Source organism: Mustela putorius, unplaced genomic scaffold (assembly GCF_011764305.1).
Source record: "Mustela putorius furo isolate JIRA1106 unplaced genomic scaffold, ASM1176430v1.1 tig00000827_pilon_pilon_pilon, whole genome shotgun sequence".
NCBI classification, from domain to species: domain Eukaryota; kingdom Metazoa; phylum Chordata; class Mammalia; order Carnivora; family Mustelidae; genus Mustela; species Mustela putorius.
In genome coordinates, this window is record NW_025421489.1 from 1,280,202 (window position 1) to 1,305,677 (window position 25,476).

The following is a 25,476-nucleotide window of genomic DNA, read 5'->3' on the forward strand; positions in this document are numbered from 1 at the left end:
TTTAATTTAATGAACATTCATCGAGTACTCGCTACATGTTGGGCTCTGAAGATACAAAATTAATTAAAACATAATCCCTGACCTCAAGGAGTCTGCAGCCTAGTGAGAAAGGCAGAATTATAAACCAAATATTTTTACTGGAGCCTAGAGGAGGGAAGAACATGAACAAGTCACATTAATTTTCCGGATTTCAGTAATAAGAAATGAAATGTAAGACGACATCCTGGCATGAGTAAGTGGGTGGATAGAGATGTCACTTACTGAAGAAGAAAGGTGACAAGTTCAGTTCCGGGTAAAGTTCCGGAAACTCGCTTAAATGGAGGTCGGAATTCAAAAAGTGGGATTGGTGGGAGGTGGGGGCTTGAGCATCACTAGCAAGAAGGGATGAATGAAATAATGGAAACAGATGATCTTTCCTAGTGAGTATAAGAGGGTCAAGGACAGAACACTTCAGGGCAGTTAGCATTTAGGACAGTAATTCCCAACCTTGGCTGTATGTTGGAATAGAGTGGGAAAATTTAGAAGATATTGGTGCCTGGGTCTCATCCCAAGAGACCTGATTTAACTGGTCTGGGAGAGGGTCTGGGCACTGGGATTTTACAAAGTTACCCAAGTCGTTCTAATATGGAGCCAGGATTGAGAACTAATCATCTATGGGATGGTACAGGAAAAGTAACAGAAAGATGGTATTTGGGATGCCAGAGGAGGGGTCTTCCAGAAACACGAACCTGCCAACCACATTGAAAATTACAGTAGGGCTGATAACGGAGAGACTAAAATGTTTCTGATACAAATAATGACTGATGAGATTAGGAAAGTCCATTCCAGTAGGGTGGGGGATGTCAGAGCCAGATGCTGCAAATTCAGCATATGCAGGTGGGGCAGAAATCAATCCAGCGCAATGAATACTGAACATGCTTTCAAGAAGTTTGGCTATGAAGGAAGAGAGAGGCCATGGCTAAGAGATAAGCAAGTTGGAGAAGGGCTTTTTTTTTTTTTAATGATTTTTAAAGATTTCATTATTTATCCAGACTGCGGGACGGCACTAGCAGAGAGCAGAGAGAGAGAGACAAAGACAGAGAATGAGAAAGAAGAGAAGGAATGAAATTTTGGTGGACCAGCTCCTGGGGTAGATGAAAGCTATGCAAACACAGATAAAATCTTATATTTTTGTCCCCCCTCCTTTTTTTTTAATGGGCCCAAGAAATGTCAAGACCTAAATGTTTTTCTTTTGGTACTAGTGTTTTCACAATGCAATTCTGAAGTAAATTCTCAATAAACCTATTTTGAATTGAAAGAGGTATATGTCCCTCTAATTTATCTCAAATTTAAATAAAAACTTTGGTTCTAATCTGTAAGCACAAAACAATTTCATACTATTAAAGGGAGCCCAATGACATACGAAATGATAGAAAATACGACAGCTTCTCTTAGACCTGATAAAATAGTTTAAATAATTTCAATACTACAGCTTTGCCAAATGCAATTCAAGTAAGTCTCTGATTTTTGAAGCTGAATCATAAATTACACGTTGTACCCTGACAAAATTGCCATTTCGTGGCATTTGCATCAAACCCATTATCTTGTGTTCCGTTGCCTAGTTACGGGAATTCTGAAGTTTAATGCATTTTAGACAGATATTTAAATTTCACACAGAATTTCAGCTATGCAGTCTACAGAAAGAGGAACAGTTGGACACATCTGCTTCCTTAAATTTCCAAAGGAAACTTCTTTGTTTACACAGGCTCAGACCTGCTAGGTTTTCTGGCAGGGTGCATTCATTTTCAATGGAGGACATTCAATACCACACTTTGAGACACAACAAAATTATACTTGTTTTCTGGTTTTGTTTTTGTTTTTACTAAACACACAGAGAAAAGAAAATCTTTCCTTTGCCAATCTGTTTAAGGTTTGAAAACTGTGAAGTCCTGCTTTGTTGGTGGAATTCTGCATATAACACATACACAGGCATGCCTCTCTATCGTGGCTTGACTTACCTGTTCCCAGGTGAACACATGTTGATTGAAATAATACTGAATTTGTTCATTTGCAATATTAATGCACAGCTGCTCAAAGGAATTTTTTTTGAAATTTTCGAAGCCAAATATATCCAGAATACCGATGCTTAGTTCATCACCATTCTCACTGGAAAATTGAAGAGGCAGGATTTTGAGTTCTTACTTTCTCAAGAGGGAATGTATAGTGGGGTATCTTCAAGGATACTTTTGTGATTTAACTAAGAAACTACTACCATGATGGAGAGTGAAAATTTCTCCAATGAATATAAAGTAGGTAGCATTAACTTTAATATATAAAAGATACACGATTTGCCTTGTACTACAGACACAGCTCCTTCACTTTCTCCTGGAGGTTCACGGGTGTAAGATCATAACCCTGAGTCCTGAATCATAGGGAAAACCTGGCCAGCACTCCAAACAGCAAAAATAGGTTCAGTAAAAATTATAGCAGAAAAGTAAAACTTCTGTGTAAGAGTATCTTTAGTCTCCCACTTTAGGACAATTAAAACATGTTGCTAAAAATATTTACCTCTCTTAAAGAATCAATATTTACTTTTGAGTTATTCCTTCATAATTATTTAATATAGAATAAACAGTAACCTGGAGAAAGATATAAATATATTTGGATTTATTTTATAATCAAATACTTTAAAATGCAGTTAAATATTATTTTATTAGTTTTTTAAAAGGTTTTATTTATCTGAGAGAGAGTGAGAGAGAGAGAGAGCATGAGCAGGGTGAGGGTCCAGACTCTGCTGAGCAGGGAGGCAGACCTGGGGCAATCCCAGGGCTCCAGGATCTTGACTTTAGCCAAAGGCAGATGCTTAACCAACTGAGCCACCCAGGCACCCTAAATAACTATTTTATAATTAAATATTCCAAATGCATGCTTTTCCTGTTCCTCCATAATAATTAATTCCTCTCTGTTCATTAAAAGTTAGATACTTGGTCAAAAGTTTACCCCTCCCCCAAGAAACATATGCATTGCAAAGATACTTTCATGTCATTTTAAAAAGGAGAGAATAGAGGTGCCTGGGTGGCTCTGCAGGTTGAGTGTCAAGACTCTTGGTTTTATCTTGGGTCTTAATCTCAGGGTCATGAGTTCAAATCCGGTGTGGAGCCTACTTGAAAAAAAATTGAGAGAGTATAAACATCTCTCTGTATTCACTATTTATGTAACCTAGGTTAACTCTTGGTGCTGTGTGAGGAGGTGATTTGGAAATGACTGCTGTTAGCTGCACACTGAGAAGTGAAATATATTCTCTGTATTTGGAAGAACTGACTGAACTTAGAATGCAAAGTTCTAGAACCCTGTGATGGGATGGACAAATGGAAAGCTATCCAAGTACTTCAGAAAAATTCCTATTTATGAAGAATGAGTATAAATATTTGCTGGTTTAGTCAGAACTATCATTCTTTAAAAAAACTGTTGTTTCACAGGATCCCACTGAGATAGATATTTAACTTGTCTAATAATGTGTTAGAACCAGGAGGACCTTGGAGTTGACCTTGTTCAGGGATTCTTAAACTGGGATCTGCTAATGGCCATCAAGGGTCTGGAGTCACAATCATGTGCCGTATTTTGGTGGGTAGGTGTCCATTTTTTATTTTGGAGTGAAGAATGTAGTTTTCAAGAGATTCTTTAAAGGCTCCAAGTTACCTGCCAACAATTAAGACCACTGAGTTGTCATTCCATGCCTTTACTGAACAGGCTGAAGAGGACAGATGCACAGAAAGGCAGTGACTTGCCCAGGACTGCACAACAAATTAGCGGCAGAGCCTGGCACAGAATGCAGGCTCTTTGAAATCTTAAATGTAAATCTTTCCAGATTGAACTAAACCATTTGAATGGTCTTATTTTAGTTTCTTAAACATTCTGTAAAAAAAAAAACTTAAAAATCTAAGATTTGGATAGCTTCCTTTATTGTAGGGAAAGGAAAGTGACTAAGGAAGGACTAGGCTGTAGCCGAATTTTCAGCAGATCGCCTGCTTGGGTCGTACTCTTCCGGGTACCACTGAGGGGCCAGACATGCAGATGGTAACTAACATAGCGAGGCTGTCTGTGGACTATACAGATACTGAAAATTCTCGAATGTTGTGGCATCCTACAGATGGCTACACAGGAGCATACAAAGTATCTTGACCGTTAAATCCTAATGGGCAAATTGGATTTGATTTGCAGACCCAGTCAGATAGGCTACAGGGAGGCAAGAAGCAATTCTGAGGGATCCAGAGTTGAGAACAGGGAGGAATAATGGACATTCTCTGAGGCGTTTTGGATAATATTATGGTGTGGTATGTATTTTAGTGGAAAAATGAGAGTGAGTTACTCATCTGAAATGTGTATAAAATGGTCTTTTATGCTTAGCAAGCAAATGTGAGCAAGGTAACTTAAGGTCAGCAGCTATCTTATTTTTTTGTATACAGATTTCTACAGATTGTATAATTTGTGGCAGAACAAAGTTTTAGGTGTAAATGTAGGGACTTATATCTATGCACAACTCCTGGTAGGTACACAGACAGCATTCAGTTAATGGTGGCTGTGATTCTTTATTTCTAAGATGAGGGCATAGACTTATGGTCAAATAATATTATTGTTTAGATAAGGGTTCTGTCATTTACTATTTATTTAGAGTGTTTCTGAACCAAATTTCATTACAGGTCATAAGACCTACCCTTACAGGGCTATGGTGACAGTTAAAATATAAAGAGAGTTTTCCTTTGTCTTCAAGAGTTAATATGATCCCTTAGAACAAAGAAAACATGAAAAAAAAAAACCCTGCTAAAATGACATTTCATGCAAGTATCAAATGGTTTATACTTCACAACACACTCTCTTATGAAAAGAACATATACATGGATAAGATGTCACAGGAAAAATTCACTTTCTATTATATTTGCTCATGTTGCTACTATTTTATGTTCCAGCACTTTAAAAATTTTATAGCTATCTAGCCAAATAAAGTGCTACTAGGAAATAAAGCAGATCTATTGAAAGAGAACTTTAATAATGACATGGTAACATTAGGAACATCCTCGGAAGGACTCCTATACAAATCTGTAAATTAGAAAACAGATCTATATCACGTGACATTTGGGGAAAAAATGTCTCCATAGGAATTTTACCTTAGTGAGGCGCCATGCTTCAGTAAGCTGTTGATATGATTGACTATCCAACTAAAGAGCCGCCCGTATAAAGTTTTCGCCATGGCATCTCGGACGTCAGTGGCTTTTTCTACGGTATTGGGTCGTATGATGGTTTCTCCTCTAGTGACCACACAGTGGGAGGTGAGAGCTTCTTGGAGCTCATCTGCCTGAATGCAAAGCAGAGAAGCAGCTGGAAGAAAGAACCAGAGGTGCTGTTAGAAAAAGTCACCGCCATGCAGTCGCTTCCCATAGAATGAAAACGTCTCAGTCTGCCTTCTTCCAATGACATGAAATAAATACGGGAAGACTTCATAATGTAAAAATAAGTTCCTTTACAGTAGTTGTCCTGGGTCTTGATCATTTTTCTCTACTTGACTGGTCAAATGTAGGCTGACGTATAATACAGCACAACCCAGACTGAACTGGCTGACAGCAGGGAAAACATTCACACCAACCAGTGGTTGTTTATGTAATGCCAAACATAATGTCATTGAATTATGTTAAATAATGTAAAATTTAAATTATTCATTTAAATAAAGAATAGATTTGGGATAATTTCGATACCCATCATTACATACATATTTTTTTTAATGCAGAAATTAATTGGAAGATTACTTAGACTTTAGGGATAAACCCAAACAAATGTATTTTATGTAACTTCTGCACTATTTAACCAAAAAAGCATAAACCTTATCTTCACACACACACACACACACACACACACATATATATTTAATCATACTACTTATCAGTTATACATTTTAATTACTGAAGTTTGTTAAAATGTGATGCCTGGAACACTTACTTATATTTAATGATAGATATCACAGGGAATTTTAAATAAATAATATTTAAATTCAGTGGAGAAAACTTATTTTTGAATACAGTAAACATCTTTAAGCCAAACTATTACATTACAGACTATTTTTTAAAATCAGTGGTTCTCCTTTCAAATTATTTTCAACATTTTGAACTTACTTTTAGCATTTGGGACAAGCTATTTCTTGGCTGTATGGCTGGGATCACTGAACCTTAATTAAATAAATTTTTTCTTTTTTCAGGGATGCCTGGGTGGCTCAGTTGGTTAAGTATCTGGCTTCAGCTCGGGTCATGAGCCCAGGGTCCTGGGATTGAGTCCTGCATTGAGCTTGCTCAGTGAACAGCCTGCTTTTTTCTCTGCCTGCCATTTCCCCTGCTTATGTACTCTCTCTCTGAGACAAATAAATAAAATTTTAAAATCTTAAGAAAATTGAAAAAAAAATTTTTTCAGACTGTGGAAGTAACACAAAGTCACTGCAGAAATCTTACCTTTGAAGTTAATATTCTGCATTTTTTCCTTTAAGCATGTTTTTTGCTGTTACCCTGCACATACATTTCATCTTAATAAAGTATCTTAAGCATTTCTCATTTTGTTAAATATTGCTTATAAATGATTTAATTTGCTATATAATATTCTGCTCTATGTCATAATATATAAATAATTTTTAAGTTGTTGGATGTTTAGGTCATTTCCATATGTTCATCATTATAAAGAATGCTGGGATAAATATTTGGGGCATGAAGCTAGGTTCTTGTATTATTGTCTTAGCATAAAGTGCCTAAGTTCAACAACTAGTCCAGAGTATATAAACATATGTAAGCCTTTTGATATATACTATTTAGCTGTTTTTTAGAATCTCTGAACCAATTACGTTATTATCAGCCAAGTAAAAAACCAATAATTTCAATGCAATTTCATGGACACCAACAGATTATTATTTTTTGAAAATGACCAATTTGATAGGAAAAAATGCCTTTGTTTTTCAATTTGTTTTTAACTGACTCCTAGTGAAGCTAAATACTTTCTTCTATTCATATTTTTATTAGTGATTTGTGGTTTTATTTTATAAATGGCCTTTTATCATTGATATATTTGTCTTTTCCTAATCAGCTTAGAAGAGTTCTTTATAGCTCACACATGTTGCTTATATATGTGTTAGAAATATTTTCTCTCATTTTTCACTTGTATTGTAATTTCATTTATTTTTCTTTTGTTAGTATGAAAGTTTTTAATTTTTATGTAGTCAAATATCCATTAAAAAATCCTTTCTGCTTTTGCTTTTCTGCACATAAAATCCTTCAAGTCTTTTCTCATCTCAGAATTATATAAATGTACTTTGTCTTGTGCTTTTATGATTTTTTGCCTTTACATTGATAAAGGTTTGGAATTTATTTTGGTATATGGTATATGACAAGAATTCAGACTCTTCTCTCAAATGGCTAGCCAGTTCACTGTCCCTACAGCACTGACTCCCTAGCGATTTTGTAATGCCATTTCCAGTAATTCTACCTGGATCTGTTTCTGAATAGTGTCTCCCATTGATTAATATGTCTATTTCTATTCCTACATTGTTCATTCATTCGACGTATATTTATTGAGTGTCTACTATATGCCAAGCATTCTACCTGGGAATATATTACTAAGTATAATACCTTATAAGACAGACTTCTCGTTTTGATCATCTTTATCCAGAAGGAATGGGAAACTAATCAAGAAATTTAAGTGGGAATTAAGAAGGAGAAGAGGGAGAGGAAGTTCAAGGAGGGGAAGAGGGGCACTGAGAGAACCTACTGATCATGCACTCAGTGGTTTCTGAATGACTATGGAGAATGGCCTGGAAAAGCTCAAGGGTTGATGTGAAGGGACTACTGGGAGGTCCCTTAGCTCAGCTGAGAGGTGACAGTGTCTTCAGTGAGAATGATGATAATGGAGATAAAAAGAAATAGTCAGTTTTGAGAGCTATTTATAGAATAGAATAGACAGAACAGGTGCCTGATTGAAACAATGCACCTATAAATCCATCAGGAAACATGGCCTTGGTTTGCAGATAATTCCTTGCAACTTAATTACAAGAGATTTTAAGTAAGTCAGCAAAAATTTGTATTTTCTATGAATGGCTACTCCAGAAAGCACTTGAATTAATTTTACCTACATTCCCATTCACATTAACCTTCTATGACCCATTTGACTGTCTCCTTCTATTCAGAATAAAGGTTCTCACTTACCAAAGTCATTTCTTAGTTTGGTAGTTTCTAAGTATATGAATATCTACAACATAGCTCTATTGTAAATCATTCTATTCACTGCTGATAACTTTCCTAATTATAATCAATGGTGAAATTTGAATCCATCATTGGAGTTTTCTGTTTTTTCCTTCCGTTTCTGATAACTGAGGACTGCTGGGAGCTACAGATCAGCTCAGAGCTACTGGCTCATGGGCACCAAAAACTACTTGATTGCTGAACAAAGGGTCAGCCTGGGATTTAAGCAACCCGCAGTACATTGGCTAAAAGAAGGCCCAGCTTGCTGTGGGCTTCTATGGCTCAGAAAATCAATCAATAAATATCAGTCTAAAACCTTCTGTGCCAATTGACTTTATTTATATAAGAAAAATTAGAGCAGGTTCCCCGGTCCATGCCAATCATTACACGCCGAACTCAGTCCTGCTGTATGACTGAGCTGGTCCCAGAGACACGGTGGGAGGGAGATGGTAGGGATCTGGGGACAGGTTTAGGCCAGGATGCCTGGCATTTTGTCCCCTGAAATTACCCGAAAACATCTCATTAAGTATAAATCAGAAAAAATACATATAAATAAAAACTTATATCATAATTCCTTAAGTTATGAATGAAATGTCTAAAAAATCTGAACTATGGGGGCTTATGACCATATTAAAAATTTTTAAAAAAGTGTATATTCTAAATAAAAAAGCTATGTCACCACACGATCAATGGGAAAACTTAAGTTATTGGAATAATTCATCAAACTTTGCTAGTTAGAGAAAAATGTTGATTTGAAGCAAATACCATGATGCACTTTTCTTATATAGAAAATGATCATAGGGCGCCTGGGTGGCTCAGTGGGTTAAGCCTCTGCCTTCGGCTCAGGTCATGATCTCAGGGTCCTGGGATCCAGCCCTGCATCGGGCTCTCTGCTCAGCTGAGAGCCTTCTTCCCCCTCTCTCTCTGCCTACCTCTCTGCCTGCTTGTGATCTCTCTCAGTCAAATAAATTTTAAAAATCTTAAAAAAAAAAAAAGAAAAGAAAATGATCGTAAAGTCAGTCAACCCAGGGTGAATGAGTATAAAAACCACCCAGTATGGAAATAAATATACAAGTCTTTATTACTTATAAAATGATACAGATGCTAAATCTATAAAATAATAGCGTTTACTCCTTTCAGATCAGTTTACTAAATTTTAGTGATATTTTCTGTGTTTTTACATTGAAACATCAATAGCTCCTAAAATAGGAAAGCCTAATCTTGAGAAAAGTTCTCTACAGTAATCGGTTCATTTGTAGGCATGAAGATCTGTTTCAAATATTGGCCTTTAAAAACTTCATTTTATGCAAATTGAATCAGAGTATTCTTTTTTAGGATTCCAGATAAGTACAACTGCCTGAGATTATCTTTATGAGACACTTACAGTATTTCATTAGGCATTTTTCAAGAGTTCAGTTTTTTTTTTTTTTTTTAAAGATTTTATTTATTTATTTGACAGAGAGAAATTACAAGTAGATGGAGACGCAGGCAGAGAGAGAGAGAGGGAAGCAGGCTCCCTGCTGAGCAGAAAACCCGATGCAGGCCTCGATCCCAGGACCCTGAGATCATGACCTGAGCCGAAGGCAGCGGCTTAACCCGCTGAGCCACCCAGGCGCCCAAGAGTTCAGTTTTGAGCAGAAGATAGTAACACTCACAGTTCTCCAGAGCTGCGTGATTGGAAATGTGGCTCTTGTCAATCTGGTGTTCAGTTGCCACGGAAGAAAACTCAATGTTGCCCACATTCAAGATTGCAGCCAGTATACTGTATATACTTCCAAGTTGCTGAAACACACCATACAGATGTTAGCATCACCCTCCCCTGGAGGATAGCAAGGCGGTGGCGATGGCTGGGGACAGAGCGGGCAAGATTCCCAAGGCTCCAGCACCAGGTCATTCCGCAAAGGATGATGTCAGCTTCTGAGACCCACGTAAGCTCAGTCTCCTCAGTCATTTTAGTATGAGAGGTGGACATGGTGCCTCTTTGCCAGGGAGTGCTAAAAAAATATTTTATGAATGCAAATACCAGTAAAAAATAGAAACGAGGAGCTCCCCTAGGAGGAAGTAGAAATAATTGAATTCCTTAGGCCACAGAGCAATCTATCTACGTGAAACTAAACTTCAGAACTTTAACATGGTCCTGTCCAGATGCTCCTTTCCCTTGAGGCAATCTTAAGAGTGACATTTTATGTGTGGATAAATGAGAATGAGGAAAGAGAAATCCAAAGAGCCCAGTGCCCAAATCATGTGATTTGGACACATGTGATTTAAGTTTAGGCATGAAAACTCTGCACAACAGCTTGGAGTCTAGAGTGGTAAAACCCTTTTAAATAAGGTACATCAAAATACATCAGAAACACACACACACCCACCACTGTTCTTGGAGGCACTAGAAGCATTTTGCCAAGTAGACTATGGTCATTGTAGTTGTTATTCCAACTATGTTCAAGTGCAGTAAAGTATTGGAAATAGACAAAATCCTTTATTGTTATCTTATGTTGCTGCCTTGATTCTAACTCAGCTCCTACACTTATCAGAAATGATTATCCCATCTGTTCCAACATCCCAATTCATGCTAAAAACTATCATGAAAAGTATATGAAAAAAATCTTCAGGGATATTTATTCATTCATATATAACATATATATGAGTACAGATTAAATGAATATATAAACCTTAAAATAAATATATTTATTGAATGACTATACAGACATATCTTCGACTCTCTATGTTCTCACTTATCTGGTGCAACATATACTTTCTGCCAGGCCTGCTCTAGTCACAGGGGTTTCAGCAGAGGCAAGAGAAGACATTTGTTTCCTTGGGGTCTTCAGGCAAGGAGAAGGCCGACATTAAGAAAACAAACAAAGAGATGAACGTGACATTTTCAGTAACTAAATGGGCTGTGAAGGAAATAAAATGAGAGGAAAATATAAATAAAATGTGAAGGAAATAAAATGAGGAGTGATTGTGACTGGGGAGGGCAGGGCGGGCCCTTTGAGGTGGGGAGGTTAGAGAAGGCAGTCCTTTGGGAAGCAGAGACCTGGATGACAAGGGAGTCAGCCAGGAAAGAACTGAATCAGACTGTTCCAGGCAGAGGGGACAGCAAGGACAAGCCTACTTTGCAGAAAGAAGGCCAGAGTGGGGCTGGAGGACGGCGAGTAAGGGGCAGGGATGTGGGTGTCATAGGGGCCACAGAGGTGAGCTTGGACAAGACCAGCCAGGCCCTCTGTGCTACCAGAAGGGGTGTGGGTTTCATTCAAAGGGCCATGGAGAGCCACTAGAGATTCCAAAGCAGGCAGCTGTGATATTTGAAACATGACTCTGCCAGGATGTGGAAATGAACGGATTGGAGGCAGACGGAAACGTAGAATGGGCAGGAGGCTAGGGAGAGGTGGTGGCCTGGACTAGGATAGTGGCAGAGATGGAAAGCAGAAGACAGACTGGGGCATATTTGGGAAGTAGAGCAGTAAATACGCTGATGGGCTGGTGTGAATCAATTTTCGATGAAAATTCTCTTGGTAAGGAATTTCCATTTGTAAAACGCATAACTTGTAAAGAACCAACCAGCATGGGCTTCAGTGGCATGTGGAGAGTTAACAGAGCCTCTGACATCCTGCTCTACTTCTCACGGGACAATGACAGACCTTGTGGATCATCTATACCAGGAATACTTCATAAATAGGTTGTTGAAAACTATATTCCTTTGACACTCTGTGTGTTTGTGTGTTTGTCAATTAGGGACTAAAAAGTTCAGATGCGTCCATTCCAAAGTCATATTTGAACAGTGTTTAGAGATCCACAATAGAGAATCACATGCTGAATCGATGGACATACAATTCTTATTCAGCTGTTTATGAGAAGGGTTGAGTAATCCTCCCAGGCTGGGGCTCTCCTTGATATCCTATAATTACAGTATCCATTTGGATTAAAGTTGGAGGCAAAAAATCAGGGCCCTGGCTCAGTTTGGCTTGGCAGCTACCTTGATGGGGCTCAAAAGGGCCTGACCTCAGGTATAGGTATGACCTTGACCAAGCACTTGGGTTATTCATGGTACAAAGACTAATCATCTCTGATGTTGGTCACCCTAAGGAATTCAAAACAACTTTTGTTTGATGGTTAACAATAATAAGCAAAAGAACATTTTCCAATATAAAAGTACTGAGGCAATCTAACAACTTTCCATGGGCTTTGAATGAGCTGAGCTTTGAATCCTGACTCCTAGCCCACTGAATGGGCTATACCTTCCCACGGAGGAAGAGTGGCTTGCAGGAGAAGTGCTCTCCAAGTGTTCTGCGGAGTCTGGAAAACACTCACAATCCCTTCTACCTACTCCCCCTCCTGCTGTACAGCTCTGTCTTTCCTGAGGGACCAGGACTGCTGTTGCTTTTGCTATATTTGCAAGGACGAACACATTTCTGGTTTGCTGGAGAGTCAGACCTTCATGGTTCTGATGCATCAGGCTTGAGCCTATTCCACTGCTGCTCTGGACATTTCTGCTCTCTGTGCTTGTACACTAGGCTGGTCTGCTAGGCAGACAGCAATCCAAAACTATGTGTGTGGGCAAGGTCACTTTCCTCTCTATACCAAGTTAATCTGCCCAAGGCAAAAGAATTCTGTTAGAAGGACTCTCCCTCTTCCAGAAGTTTATTGTCCTACCCCTCTTATTCAGTCATTCACCCAACCATTCATTCATTCAACCATCTTCTGTTGACTATTTATTAAGCATTATGGGAGATAATGGGTATATACCGAGAAATAAGAATAATTTCTGCTCTCAAGTACTTTACATGTTCCTAGAACCAAAGAATTTCCTATATTGAATTTCTATAGGGGTCATGTCTACTTTCTGTATTTTATTATAGTTTAAAAAAATTAATAGGCTTTATTTTTAGAGTAGTTTTTGGTTCACAACAAAACTGAGTGGAAGTGCATAGTTCCTAAGTAGCCCCTGTCCCCCTGACTCTACACACACAGCTTCCCCCATTATCAATATCCTGCATTAGAGCAATACATATGTCATAATCAATGAACTACACTGACACATCATTATCACTCAAAGTCCACAGTTTATGTTAGAGTTCACTCTTGGTTTTGTACACTCTCTGGATTTTTTACAAAGGTATAATGACACATTTCTACCATTAGAGAAATTCCATTACCCCAAAAGTTCTCTGAGCTCTGTCTGTTCATCTCTCTTTCTCACAATCTCTAACCACCACTGGTCTTTTACTGTCTCCATGGTTTTGCCTTTTCCAGAATATCTATAGTTGGAGTCCAACAGTATATACAGCCTTTTCAGATTGGCTTCTTCCAACCAGTAATGTGTATTTAAGGTTCCTCCATGTCTTTTCATGGCTTGATAGCCCAGTTCTTTTTAGTGCTGAATAATATCCCATTGTTGGGATGTGCCGTGATTTATTTATCCATTCACCCACTGAACTTGACATCGCAATTACTTCAAGTTTTGGCGATCAGGAATAGAGCTTCTATAAACCTTAGTGCTCAGGTTTTTGTGTGGACATACGTTTTCAATTCCTTTGGGTAAATACCAAGGACCTTGATTGCTGGATCACATGGTGAGAGCAGGAGAACTCTTCCCACGGAGAATGTCACGTGAAGAAGAACTTTTTTTTTTTAAGATTTTTATTTTTAAGTCATCTCTACACCCAATGTGGGGCTCAAACTCATAACCCTCATAACCCTGAGATCAAGAATCACACACTCTACTGACTGAACCACCCAGGCGCCCTCTGCCATGTGAAGAAGAAGACAGAAATCAAGGTGGGGCATCTGCAGTCTGAGGATCGCTAAAGATTGCCAGGGAATCAGGGAAGAGGCATGTGATCTTCCCTCACAGCCCTCAGAAGAAACCAACCTTGTCTCAAACTTCTCAGCTCTAGAACTGTGAGGAAATACATTTCTGTAGTTTAAGTCACCCAGTCTGTGGTACACTGCTATAGCAGCCCTAGCAAAGAAATATAGTATCAGTGCTTTTTTGTTACATTAATGAATAAGATATATAGCCTTGGGATAAGCAACGTGCTTATCCTTAACTGTTTAAAACGCTTAAGGGAAATATCAAAGACATAGTAAGACAATCTGAGAATTACTTTTGTAACTTGAATGTAAATACTTATTTGATAGTACACTTATAATTTTAATTTGAAAAGCATAACATAATTTGATTGCAAATTATTTTCAAATGTATAAGATAACTTGATCTACTACATTAGTAATTTTGAATTATTATATTTTCAGGGCTAATAAATTTAAGTGTTAGGAAGATTTAGTTAAATGATCAGGAAGTTTAGAAAGTATCATTCTTTGTAAGACTGCTGTGTCGTCATTCAGAATATTTGAAAGACGGAGATGCACTAAATTTTTACCTGGTTTCAGGGATTTAAAGAACTTAATTAATTATGTCAGTTTAGGACAACTTAAGGTTCTATTTATGAGTTAAGTGAACAAAGTTACTGAATGTTGTTTCTATTCTTATACAAACACTGTTAGATGCACAAGTTCAAATAAAAGATCTGTCAAGAGAATGAGAAGACAAGCTCCAGATTGGAAGAAAATATTTGCAAAAGGTACATCTGGGAAAGGACTGTTATCCAAAACATACAAAGATTTTTTTAAAACTCAACAGTAAGGGATGCCTGGGTGGTTCAGTTGGTTAAGTGGCTGCCTTTGGCTCAGGTCATGATCCCAGTGTCCTGGGATCAAGTCCCAAATCGGGCTCCTTGCTCAGCAGGGAGTCTGCTTCTCCCTTTGCCACTCTGTCTGCCCGTGTGCTCACCCTCTCTCTCGCTCTCTTTGACAAATAACTAAATAAATAAAATCTTAAAAAAAAAGCAACTCAACAGTAAACAAAAAAATAAATAAAAAGTCAAAAAAACGAGTTAAGGACCTTAACAGACACCTCACCAAAGAAGATATACAGATGTAAAACAAGTATATGAAATTTGTTCTAGATCATGTGTCATCAGGAAAACACAAATTAAAAACACAAGGGTAGGGGCGCCTGGATGGCTCAGTGGTTAAAGCCTCTGCCTTCAGCTCAGATCATGATCCCAGGGTCCTGGGATCGAGCCCAGCATCAGGCTCTCTGCTCAGCGGGGAGCCTGCTTTCCCCACCCCCTACCTGCCTCTCTGCCCACCTGTAATCTCTGTCTGTTAAATAAATAAATAAATAAAATCTTAAAAAAAGAATTTTAAAACACCAGGGGATACCTCAGCATACCCCTTAGATTGGCAAAAATCCAAAACACTGACACCATGAAATGTGATAACTCATAGTCCAAAGAAAATGTATTTGGTTGTTATTTTAGACTATCATAAGAAATGTAAGCAAAATTAAAGCGGAAAAAGGCATTTTCATTTTGGACTTAAGACATACGACTCTGGGGGCGCCTGGGTGGCTCAGTGGGCTAAGCTTCAGCTCAGGTCATGATCTCAGGGTCCTGGGATGGAGCTCCGCATCAGGCTCTCTGCTCAGTGGGGAGCCTGCTTCCCTCTCTCTCTCTGCCTGCCTCTCTGCCTACTTGTGATCTCTGTCTGTCAAATAAATAAAATCTTAAAAAAAAAAAAAAAGACATACGACTCTGTGCGAAGAAAAACAAATAAAACTTCCTGTCATGACACAGTAAGTACCGTCTCTAAAATAAGCTGAATCATAAAACTAGTCATCATTTATTTTAAAAACTGTGGCAGGAAAATGGCTGAGGAAATCATATGTTTTAAAAAGTTTTAGAGTTTTCCAATTTGTTTGATTTTTAGAGGCTATCTGATTCGGCTTTGCCTGCCTTTCCTTTGGATAATAATGACTTGCCAGTGCACAAGTGAATTACAGCCCCCCGGGACACAGACACCATGGGTGCTATCAACACCCACCAGAGAAAGCTAAGAGGGAGGAGAGAGAGGGAGGGAGAGAAAGATACTCATCTTGGAGAATCACCGTAATTATGCTGCAGCCTCTGACACAGGACACACCAAGGAAGCCAGTGAGATTAAAAAAAAAAAAAAAAATCAGGACTTGGATAAAAAGGAAGTAAGCACCTACTCAGTTGAAGTCCACTATCTTCCAAACCTGGTCAGTCTGCCCCGTTAACTCTCGGAGTCTCTGCTTTCAGATGGGAGACACCACGTCTTAGGAGAGTCACGCTGGACAGGACTAAAAGTTATTATTTAGCAGGGACTGCATTTCACTTCAGCCACAGATTTTATATTTTCCTTTATTCTAAGCTGTGTGTTTCGATATTCCCATGTCCGATGAACGCTGAGCATGTTTAAGTTTGGAATAAGATGTTTGAAAGAAACAAACTTGACTTGTCAGTAGATGTTAAACGCAAGGCTGGTTTCTTTTAATGTAACTGAACATTGTTCTACCAATCAAGAGGAAGGGGCTGAGCCAAATATAAGTAAAACCCTGCCTCTAATGAGGGGGACTTAGAAGTAAACAAATCAATTAAAAATGATTCTCTGCTTCTAAGCTAGCAGCCTCTGTGGGGTGGGGGGGACCACTAAGATCAAGTCTTCTGATGGCAAAGAGCAGGAAAAAGAACTACAAAGGGATCCAGCCCTGGCCAGAAGCAGGAGCCATCTGCCTGGGGTACGACAGGCCTCCAGCTTGGAGAAGGACCTGAGATGCAGTTAACCTATGATGTGTCCCCCAACCAGTTGGCCAGCGGGGCCACACCACAGTCCAGAGAGGCACCTACCACTAGCAACTACTCATGACCAAGAACTGGAGGGGAGGGCAGATGGCTGCTTTTTTCTTTACTCGTGGCACCCGCCATTAAACTGGCTTCTGCTTTGAAAGCCAGGAAACCCCTCCTTCCCCCCAGTGCTGAAATCAACTTGTCCCCACAGGTACAAGCTGTGAGTGAGGGCAGGGTTAGGGAGGGCAGGTGACAGAGCAGAAGGGGAGGAGCCATGTTTGAATGGGAATTTTGCCAGGCAGAGTGGGGAAGGTGCTCCGGGCTGCAGGGAGGGACTGGGGTTGGAGTAGTGTTAGGGTTAAACTAATTCCTACCATGTCAGCAGGCCAGAGCAGCAAACATCCTAATTTTACTCATGATGCAGCCAATCTAGGATTATACTGTGCTGAAACACTCAGGAGGACAAGGTTTTGACCCTTTGAGCCAGAGAGCAAAAGACCCTAGTGGTCACCTGTGATGCTTGGGATATCAGGAGTAGAGCATAAGAAGGTGAGCTGGAGTATGGCTGAAACTCATGCCTCCCGAGTCAGGGACTTCCTCACCCAGAGCTGAACCAGTGACAAACACACTTATTTTACCTATAATAAAAGTAACAGTTATATTAGGAGACGTATGAGGGTTATCTGTGACCTTGGATATGACAGTTCAGGTGTTGTTCTTAAAGGCAGTCAGGTGGACACAATGCCACACCCAGACCTCAGAGCACATAGCGGGTGGACGGCGCTCTACTCCTTCCGTGCGCAGCCAAGGGAAATTCTGTACCCTGAAGAACCCCTCCCCTGTCAGCTCCTGGGCCGTCCTCATTGTTTCTCTCCCAGCTCTCCAACGAAGCCTGCTATTGGTCAAGCCAATGCTCCCATCCTCATATATCTAGTCAGTCGCCCTGCCAACTCTGGTGTCACTGTTGTCTTCTCTTGTGAGGGCAGAGCTGGGGAATGAGATTCACACACCATCCTCATGTACCCAGTCAGTCGCCCTGCCAACTCTGTTGTCACTGTTGTCTTCTCTTGTGAGGGCAGAGCAGGGGAATGAGATTCTCACACGGCCACTGTGAGAACCAGGCAGCTGTCTCCCAGGAGAACGTTCCTCACAGTAACATTATAGCTAAGAGCAGAGTACAAGCTTCCTCCAAAACCTTTCTCCAAAACCTCCAAAACCAAAACCAAACCAAAAATGGATTCTTTGTTCCATTTTATGGCCTAAAAGCTATCTAATGCGTCAACCGAGAGAAGGTCCCCAGTCATATCTTTTTTTTTTTTTTTAAGATTTTATTTATTTATTTGACAGAGAGAGATCACAAGTAGGCAGAGAGGCAGGCAGAGAGAGAAGAAGAAGCAGGCTCCCTGCCAAGCAGAGAGCCCGATGCGGGAGTTGATCCCAGGAGCCTGGGATCATGACCTGAGCTGAAGGCAGAGGCGTAACCTACCAAGTCATCCAGGTGCCCCTCATCTCCTTTCTAGCCAGGTACCTTGGAGCCACCAAGTTTCCCGATCTGAGCTATAGTTTACTGGTTCTGGACTTGATGACAGCTTGAGTTGTAAGCCCATAGCTCCAGGCAGGGTCAGTGAATCGACAGCCGGCAAGCTGAAGGCTCTACTTTTAAGCCAAAGAGTTACTCAACTTCAGCTCAAGACCACTCAGGATTAAACTATTTGCCTCAGGCTGGATTCCACCTTGGCTTGCCATTGAGTCTACCATATTGTTTTCCTCCTGTCCACGTAATTCACAGTTGTCTGGCAAAAAAGAAGTCGTCTTTGGGGAAAAGTCATGTGATAACTCCTCTGTGATCTAGAACATTATTTCTCCTTGGTTGGTCCCAGAAACAGCCTGCCAGTTTCCCTATGAATGCTCAACCTTTTAACCGCTTCTCTCCACAACCAACTAATTCATCAAGGAAGATTACATTAAGTTTATTACAGAAATGTTAAGGATACTTACATATTAAGAAATCTATCAACATAGTAAGTGATATCAACAAGTTGCTGCAGAAAAATATGATCATGTCAATCGATGATAAAAAGACATTTGATAAAATTCTATAGGATTCCTAAGAGCAGCCCTAAGCAAAGCAACAATAAAAGGAAATTACGTGATAAAAGCTCTTTATCAGAAATAAGAGCAAAACACTGAAACTGTTTTTATTTAAAATCAGAAAAGAGACAGGGAGGCAAGTTATAATCCTTAGTAATTAATATCGAGTCCCTGTCTTAGATGCTTTAAGTACACAAAAGAATAAAATGACTGATATAAGAGGAAAAAAGTATAAAACTATTCCTTTTGCTGACAACATGATTATATATTTACAAAAGTCGACCAACAGAAAAAAAATATTGAGGATAACACTAAAAACCATGACCTGGTTAGAAAAAAACCCTAAAAATAGAGCTTAAGTTCTAGATAAATAAAAATATAAATTATTAAAAATCTCAAACAACATTTAAACAAAGGGAAGGACATGTCAAGATCTGGGATGAAAGACATAAACAACATTATAAAAGTGACAGTGCCCCAGAAGTTAATATATAAATTTAATACAGTTCTCCTTAGAAGTCCAGCTGGGGGTTTGAGAATCAGAAAAGTTAATCTTAAAGTTTCTATGGAGAAACAGATACCAGACAATAGCTAAGGCAAGTACTGAAAAGAAGAAAGTTAGAACAGGACTTGCCTTCTTGGTAGGGATCAAGTCAACAGAATATTGATATAGAGACAGAAACATAGACTGGTAGATAAAAGAGAGACTCAGAAAGAGATTCGATGTTATATAAGACCTTAATATAAGAGAGGTCAAGCCAGTAGGCAAAGGGTAGTCTTTAATATAGTGAGGCTTGACTGGCTCTTCATTGGAAGGAAATAAAAGTGATGCCCCATTTGGTACTATGTGAAAAGTAAATTTCAAATAGATTAAATATATTTAATAGAGTGAATATTTTTTTAAGCTTTCTAAAAAAAAATCTGGGAGACTACATGTAGTAAGGGAGACAAAGGGGAGAATTTTTAAAGCAAGTTCAGACCTCTGATGTCACAAAAAGATAAACTTGTCCGAATAGATAAAAATTAAAACCCCATTTTTGTATGGTAAAAGATGTGACTTAAAAGTAAGTATGTCACGGGGGTACCTGGGTGGTTTAGTCAGCTGAGGTCTGACTCTTGATTTCAGCTCAGGTCATGATCTCAACGTTGTGAGATCGAGCCCCGTACTGGGCTCTGCTCAGTGTGGAGTTTGCTTGAGATTCTCTCTCTCTCTCTCTCTGCCCCTTCCCAGCTCGTGCACACACACACTCTCTCTCAAATAAAGAAATACATAAAAGCTTTAAAAAAGTAAGCCAAAACATATTTATAACACAAATGATAAAAAAAGTCTATAATGTTCAATGAGAACTTACAGACTGACTCAGAAATGGCTCAATAAAAAGGGCAACATAAATATACAGTTCATACAGAAGGAAACCCAAGTAGCCAGCAAACAAATGGAATTAACTCAAATTCACAATTAGTCAAGGATATGCAAACTTGAAATGAGTTGGTACTCACACCCATCATCAGGTTAACAAATATTTAAAAAGCTACAACACAAGGCAGAGATGGTGATGGGAAAGGTAGTCACATACAATGCTGGTGGAAATATGAAATACTTCATAGTTGTTGGAAGGCAATGCTATAATTCATATTCAAATTTAAAGTATACATACCCTTTGACCCGGCAATCCCACTGCTAGGGACCTATCCTATAGAAATAAATAGCACCAGGAAATAAAGGCATTATTTTGGTTTTGCTCAGAGTGACAAAGATCTGGAAACATTAAGAGCTGTATGCCCAGTCATATGCGAATGGCAGAATAAATTATGGTAGTACACACCATGGAACACTATGTTGCCTTTAAGAGGACTGATTTAGGGCTATACTAGATGAGTTGAAGGGATTTCTGGAAGGTATTGCTGAGTGAGAGAAACCAGGTATAAAAAAGTTGTGTGATATAATGCCATATTAATAAGCAATGACCATCCCTCCAGAGGGAGGGATAAAAATTAAAATTTAAAAATTAAAAACGTGTATACTTCAAAGGACACCATCGAGAAAGTAAAAAAACAACTAATGGGAGAAAATTTCTGCAAATCCTATCTTTGATAAGGGACTTGTATTAACAATGTGAATAATTCTTACAACTCGATAATAATACACAACCCATTTTTTTTTAAAGGTAAAGTACATGAATAGATATTTCTTCAAAGAAGATATATAAATGACCAGTAAGTACACGTAAAGAAGTTCGGGGTCACAAGCCCGACAACATTATGCCTAACAGCCCCAGCATGCACCAATCCAAATATCTATCAACAGATGAATGGATACATAACATGAGGTAAATCTATAAGGAGAAATATTATTCAACAATGAAAAGCAATGAAGTGCTGTTACATGTTATAACTTGAAAACTTTAGTAAGTTGAATGAGAGAAGCCAGTCACAAAGGATGATATATTGTATCACCCTGTTTTGGGGAACTTTCCAGAAGAAAAAACTCTATGGTGATAGGAAGCAGAGATGAGGCAGAAATGGGGAGGAACTCCTAAGTGCTAGCATGTTTCTTTTGGGAGTGAAAAATTAGGGCATGAAAATATCCTAAAAATGATTATAGTGATAGAGGCACAACTGTGACTATACTAAAAGTCACTAAAATGCACCCTTTAAAGGGCTGACTTGTATGGTATGTGAACTACATCTTAATAAAGCTGTATTTAAAAAGTTGCACTGAAAACAAGACTGCACTAAAAAAATAACATGTCATTTGCTCCCGTATATGCATTTATGTAAAACGTTAATTATATGGGGAGAGGCAAATATAAGCAAAAGATTAAGAACAAAACCAAATTCAATTATATGTCAAGACCACTGTTTCTTTATGTATAAAGTAGATATTGTAACATTCCAGTAAATATTCTAGTTACTTCATGAGGTTGTTTCAGTAACTAAAAGGATGATTCACATAAAACACTTGATACAATGCCTGGCATATATTAGTCACTCAATAAATGGTCATTCTTACCATGCGTGATGACAAAAAGATACTTTCTAAAGAGGTTCTTTCAAACTTACCTCCATCGTAAAACCTATGACTTTGAAACAGTGCTCAATTAATTCATGTTGGGATTTATAGAAACTATTATTCATCATGTCCTGTACTGTTCTGAGGTGGTCATTTTGTAGGTATCTGAAAAAAATATGAAAGGATGAATCAAAATCTAAAGTTCAATGGAAAGTGAAAGCATTACTTAGAAAAGTGCCACCTGCTGTGTTACCTGGGAGGCTTATTTTCAGGCAATTTGTAATGGGCTAGTTTCTTCTTTTCAGCTAATCCAGCGTAGATGTAGTAAAAAATATGAAAATTTTTTTCTCCACTGAAAAAAAATAAGACATTTTCAGTAAGGCGATTAGTAAGAATATTTGCTAATTGTTAAAATTACTTGAAAATATAATTATCAGAACAACTATGAGCATCACCATGGGCTTCCCGGAGTACTGAATTTTGGCTTGTTATTGTCATCATCACTATTTTCAACAACCACTGTCATTAAATTCCAGACACTGTGAAATACTTCATAGGAATCATTCAGTGCACTTGTGTGAATGATTACCAGGTCACACATGGTTACCATGTGTTACCATGGTAATGATTACCAGGTCAGAAGGGCTACATTATCCCATTTACCTGCTGTAACACCCTAGTTACTCAGAGGAGTCCCTCATTTTATATACATGGATATTAAGGCTTAGAGGGGGTACCATTCTCCCCTCAGGTCACACAGTTGATGACTAAATTGGATTCAAACCAGGGCTGTTAACTTTAAAAAAATTTTTTTTGGTTAGTTTTATTTTCTTTCCTTATTTTTTAAACATTTTTATTGTGTTATGTTAGTCACCATACAATACATCATTAGGTTTTTAAAATTTTTATTTTTTTTCAGTGTTCCAAAATTCCTTGTTTATGCACACATCATTAGTTTTCGATGTAGTGTTCCAAGAGTCATTGTTTACATGTAACATCCACTGTTCCTTGTAATACGTGCCTTCCTTAATACCCACCACCAGGCTCACCCATCCCCCCACCAACTGCTCTTCCCTCTAAAATGCTCAGTTTGTTTCTGAGAGTCCACAGGCTTTCAAGGTTCATCTCCCCATCTGATTTCCCCCACTTAACTTTTCCTTTCCTTCTCCTAATGTCCTCTATGCTATTCCTTATGTTCTACAAGTAAGTGAAACCATATGATAACTGACTTTCTCTGCTTAACTTATTTCACTCAGCATAATCTCCTCCAGTCTCACACATGTTGATGCAAAAGTTGGGTATTCGTCCTTTCTGATGGCTGAGTAATATTCCAATGTATATATGGACCACATCTTTATCCATTCATCTGTTGAAGGTCATCTCAGCTCTTTCCACAGTTTGGCTAATTGCAGACATTGCTGCTATGAACACTGGGGTACATATGGCCCTTCTTTTCACTACATCTGTATTTTGGGGGTAAATACCCAATAGGGCAATTGCTGGGTCACAGGGTAGCTCTATTTTTAATTTTTTGAGGACTCTCCACACTGTTTTCCAAAGTGGCTGCACCAACTTGCATTCTCGCCAACAGTGTAAGAGGGTTCCCCTTTCTCCACATCCTCTCCAACATTTGTTGCTTCCTGCCTTGTTAATCTTTGTCATTCTAACTGGTGTTAAGGGGGTATCTCAATGTGGGTTTGATTTGAATTTCCCTGGTGGCTAATGATGAACATTTTTTGATGTGTCTGCTAGCCATTTGATTGTCTTCATTGGAGGAGTGTCTGTTCATGTTTTCTGCCCATTTTTGGACTTATCTGTTTTTTGGGTGTTGAGTTTCAGAAGTTCTTTATAGTTCTTGGATATTAGCACTTTGTCTATAGTGTCATTTGTGAATATCTTCATCTTCTTCCATTCGGTGGGTTGTTTCTTTGTTTTGTTGACTGTTTCCTTTGCTGTGCAGAAGCCTTTTATCTTGATGAAGTCCCAAAAGTTGATTTTCGATTTTGTTTCCCTTGCTTTTGGAGGCCTGTCTTAAAAGAAGTGGCTGTGGCCCATGTTGAAGAGGTCATTGCCTATGTTATCCTCTAGGATTTTTAGGGATTCCTGTCTCATATTGAGCTCTTTCATCCATTTAGAGTTTATCTTTGTGTATGGTATAAGAGAACTATCAAGTTTAATTCTTCTACACATAGCTGTCCAATTTTCCCAGCACCATTTATTGAAGAGACTGTCTTTTTTCCACTGTATATTTTTTCCTGCTTTGTCAGAGATTATTTGACCATAGAGTTGAGGGTCCATATTTGGGCTCTCTACTCTGTACCACTGGTCTATATGTCTGTTTGTGTGGCAGTACCATGCTGTCTAACCAGGGCTGTTTAAGGCCAAAGCCTTATCTTTAACCACTTTGTTAACAGCCTTTCTGGGGTTCAGTTTTCTCACTTGCACGAGAAATCTCTGTGGTCTATGTATAAGCAGCATTCCCCAGCTTCTGGAATAATACAAATAAAGGAGTAATAGTAACAATATATTCAATTATGTATGCTTCTGTGTACATATAATAAATATACATGTGTATATATTATGTATGCTTATATATGATGAAATCAATCATAGCAATGAAATGAGGGACTGGAGAGTAAAACTAGAATTATTTTGTTATTATGAGATATTGTTATAAAGTACTGACTATCGTGTTATTTGAAGGAAGACTTGGATTAGTGATAAGTACATACTGAAAACTCTAAGGTAACTACTAAAAAAGTGAAAAAAGAAGTATCATCAAAATATGCTAAGAAAGGTGAGAAAATAGAATCATAGAGATGCTCAATTAAAAACCACGGAAGGCAGAAAAAGAGTGGGAGACAAAAACAGTAACAAAGAACAAGGGCAACAATTAGAAAACAGTAGTATGATAGCTATGAATCAATCCAGTTATATCTGTAATCACTCTGAACATCTACGGTTTAAATAATACCAATTAAAAGACAGAAATTGTCAGAGGGATCAAAAAATAAGACTTATACATATGTTATTACAAGAAACATACTTTAAATATAAAGACACATATTGATTAAAAATAAATGGATATTTATTTATCCATTAAATAAATGGGTGGCTGAGTCATTAAGTGTCTGCCTTCGGCTCAGGTCATGATCCCTGGGTCCTGGGATCGAGCCCCGCACTGGGCTCCCTGCTCAGTGGGGAACCTGCTTTTCTTTCTCCCTCTGCCTCTGCTTCTCCCTCTCCCCCAGCTTGTGAGACAGAGTCTCACCCTCTCTTTCAAATAAATAAAATAAAATCTTCTAAAAAAATAAATAGATAAAGAAAAATATACCATGCTAACACTTATCAAAAGAAAGCAGGAACAACAATTATATTTCACAGAGCAGGGAAGCAAGGAACTTATCAGGGATTAAGAAATATATTACATAATGATAAAGGGTTAAATTCCCCAAGAGACATAATAATC

At 38.4% G+C, this 25,476-nt stretch overlaps 1 protein-coding gene across 1 annotated transcript in view; it reads right to left on the minus strand.

Annotated features, from left to right (window-relative positions):
- Nucleotides 1-25,476, minus strand: part of MYO3A (myosin IIIA) — a 232,753-nt gene that overhangs the window by 92,056 nt on the left and 115,221 nt on the right. The window contains exons 16-20 of the mRNA XM_004757631.3: nucleotides 22,261-22,359; nucleotides 22,058-22,172; nucleotides 9,902-10,028; nucleotides 5,145-5,355; nucleotides 1,998-2,145 (exon numbers count right to left, since the gene is read on the minus strand). Of these exons, the coding sequence (XP_004757688.1) occupies nucleotides 1,998-2,145; nucleotides 5,145-5,355; nucleotides 9,902-10,028; nucleotides 22,058-22,172; nucleotides 22,261-22,359 (700 nt within the window). The remainder of the gene's footprint in view (nucleotides 1-1,997; nucleotides 2,146-5,144; nucleotides 5,356-9,901; nucleotides 10,029-22,057; nucleotides 22,173-22,260; nucleotides 22,360-25,476) is intronic.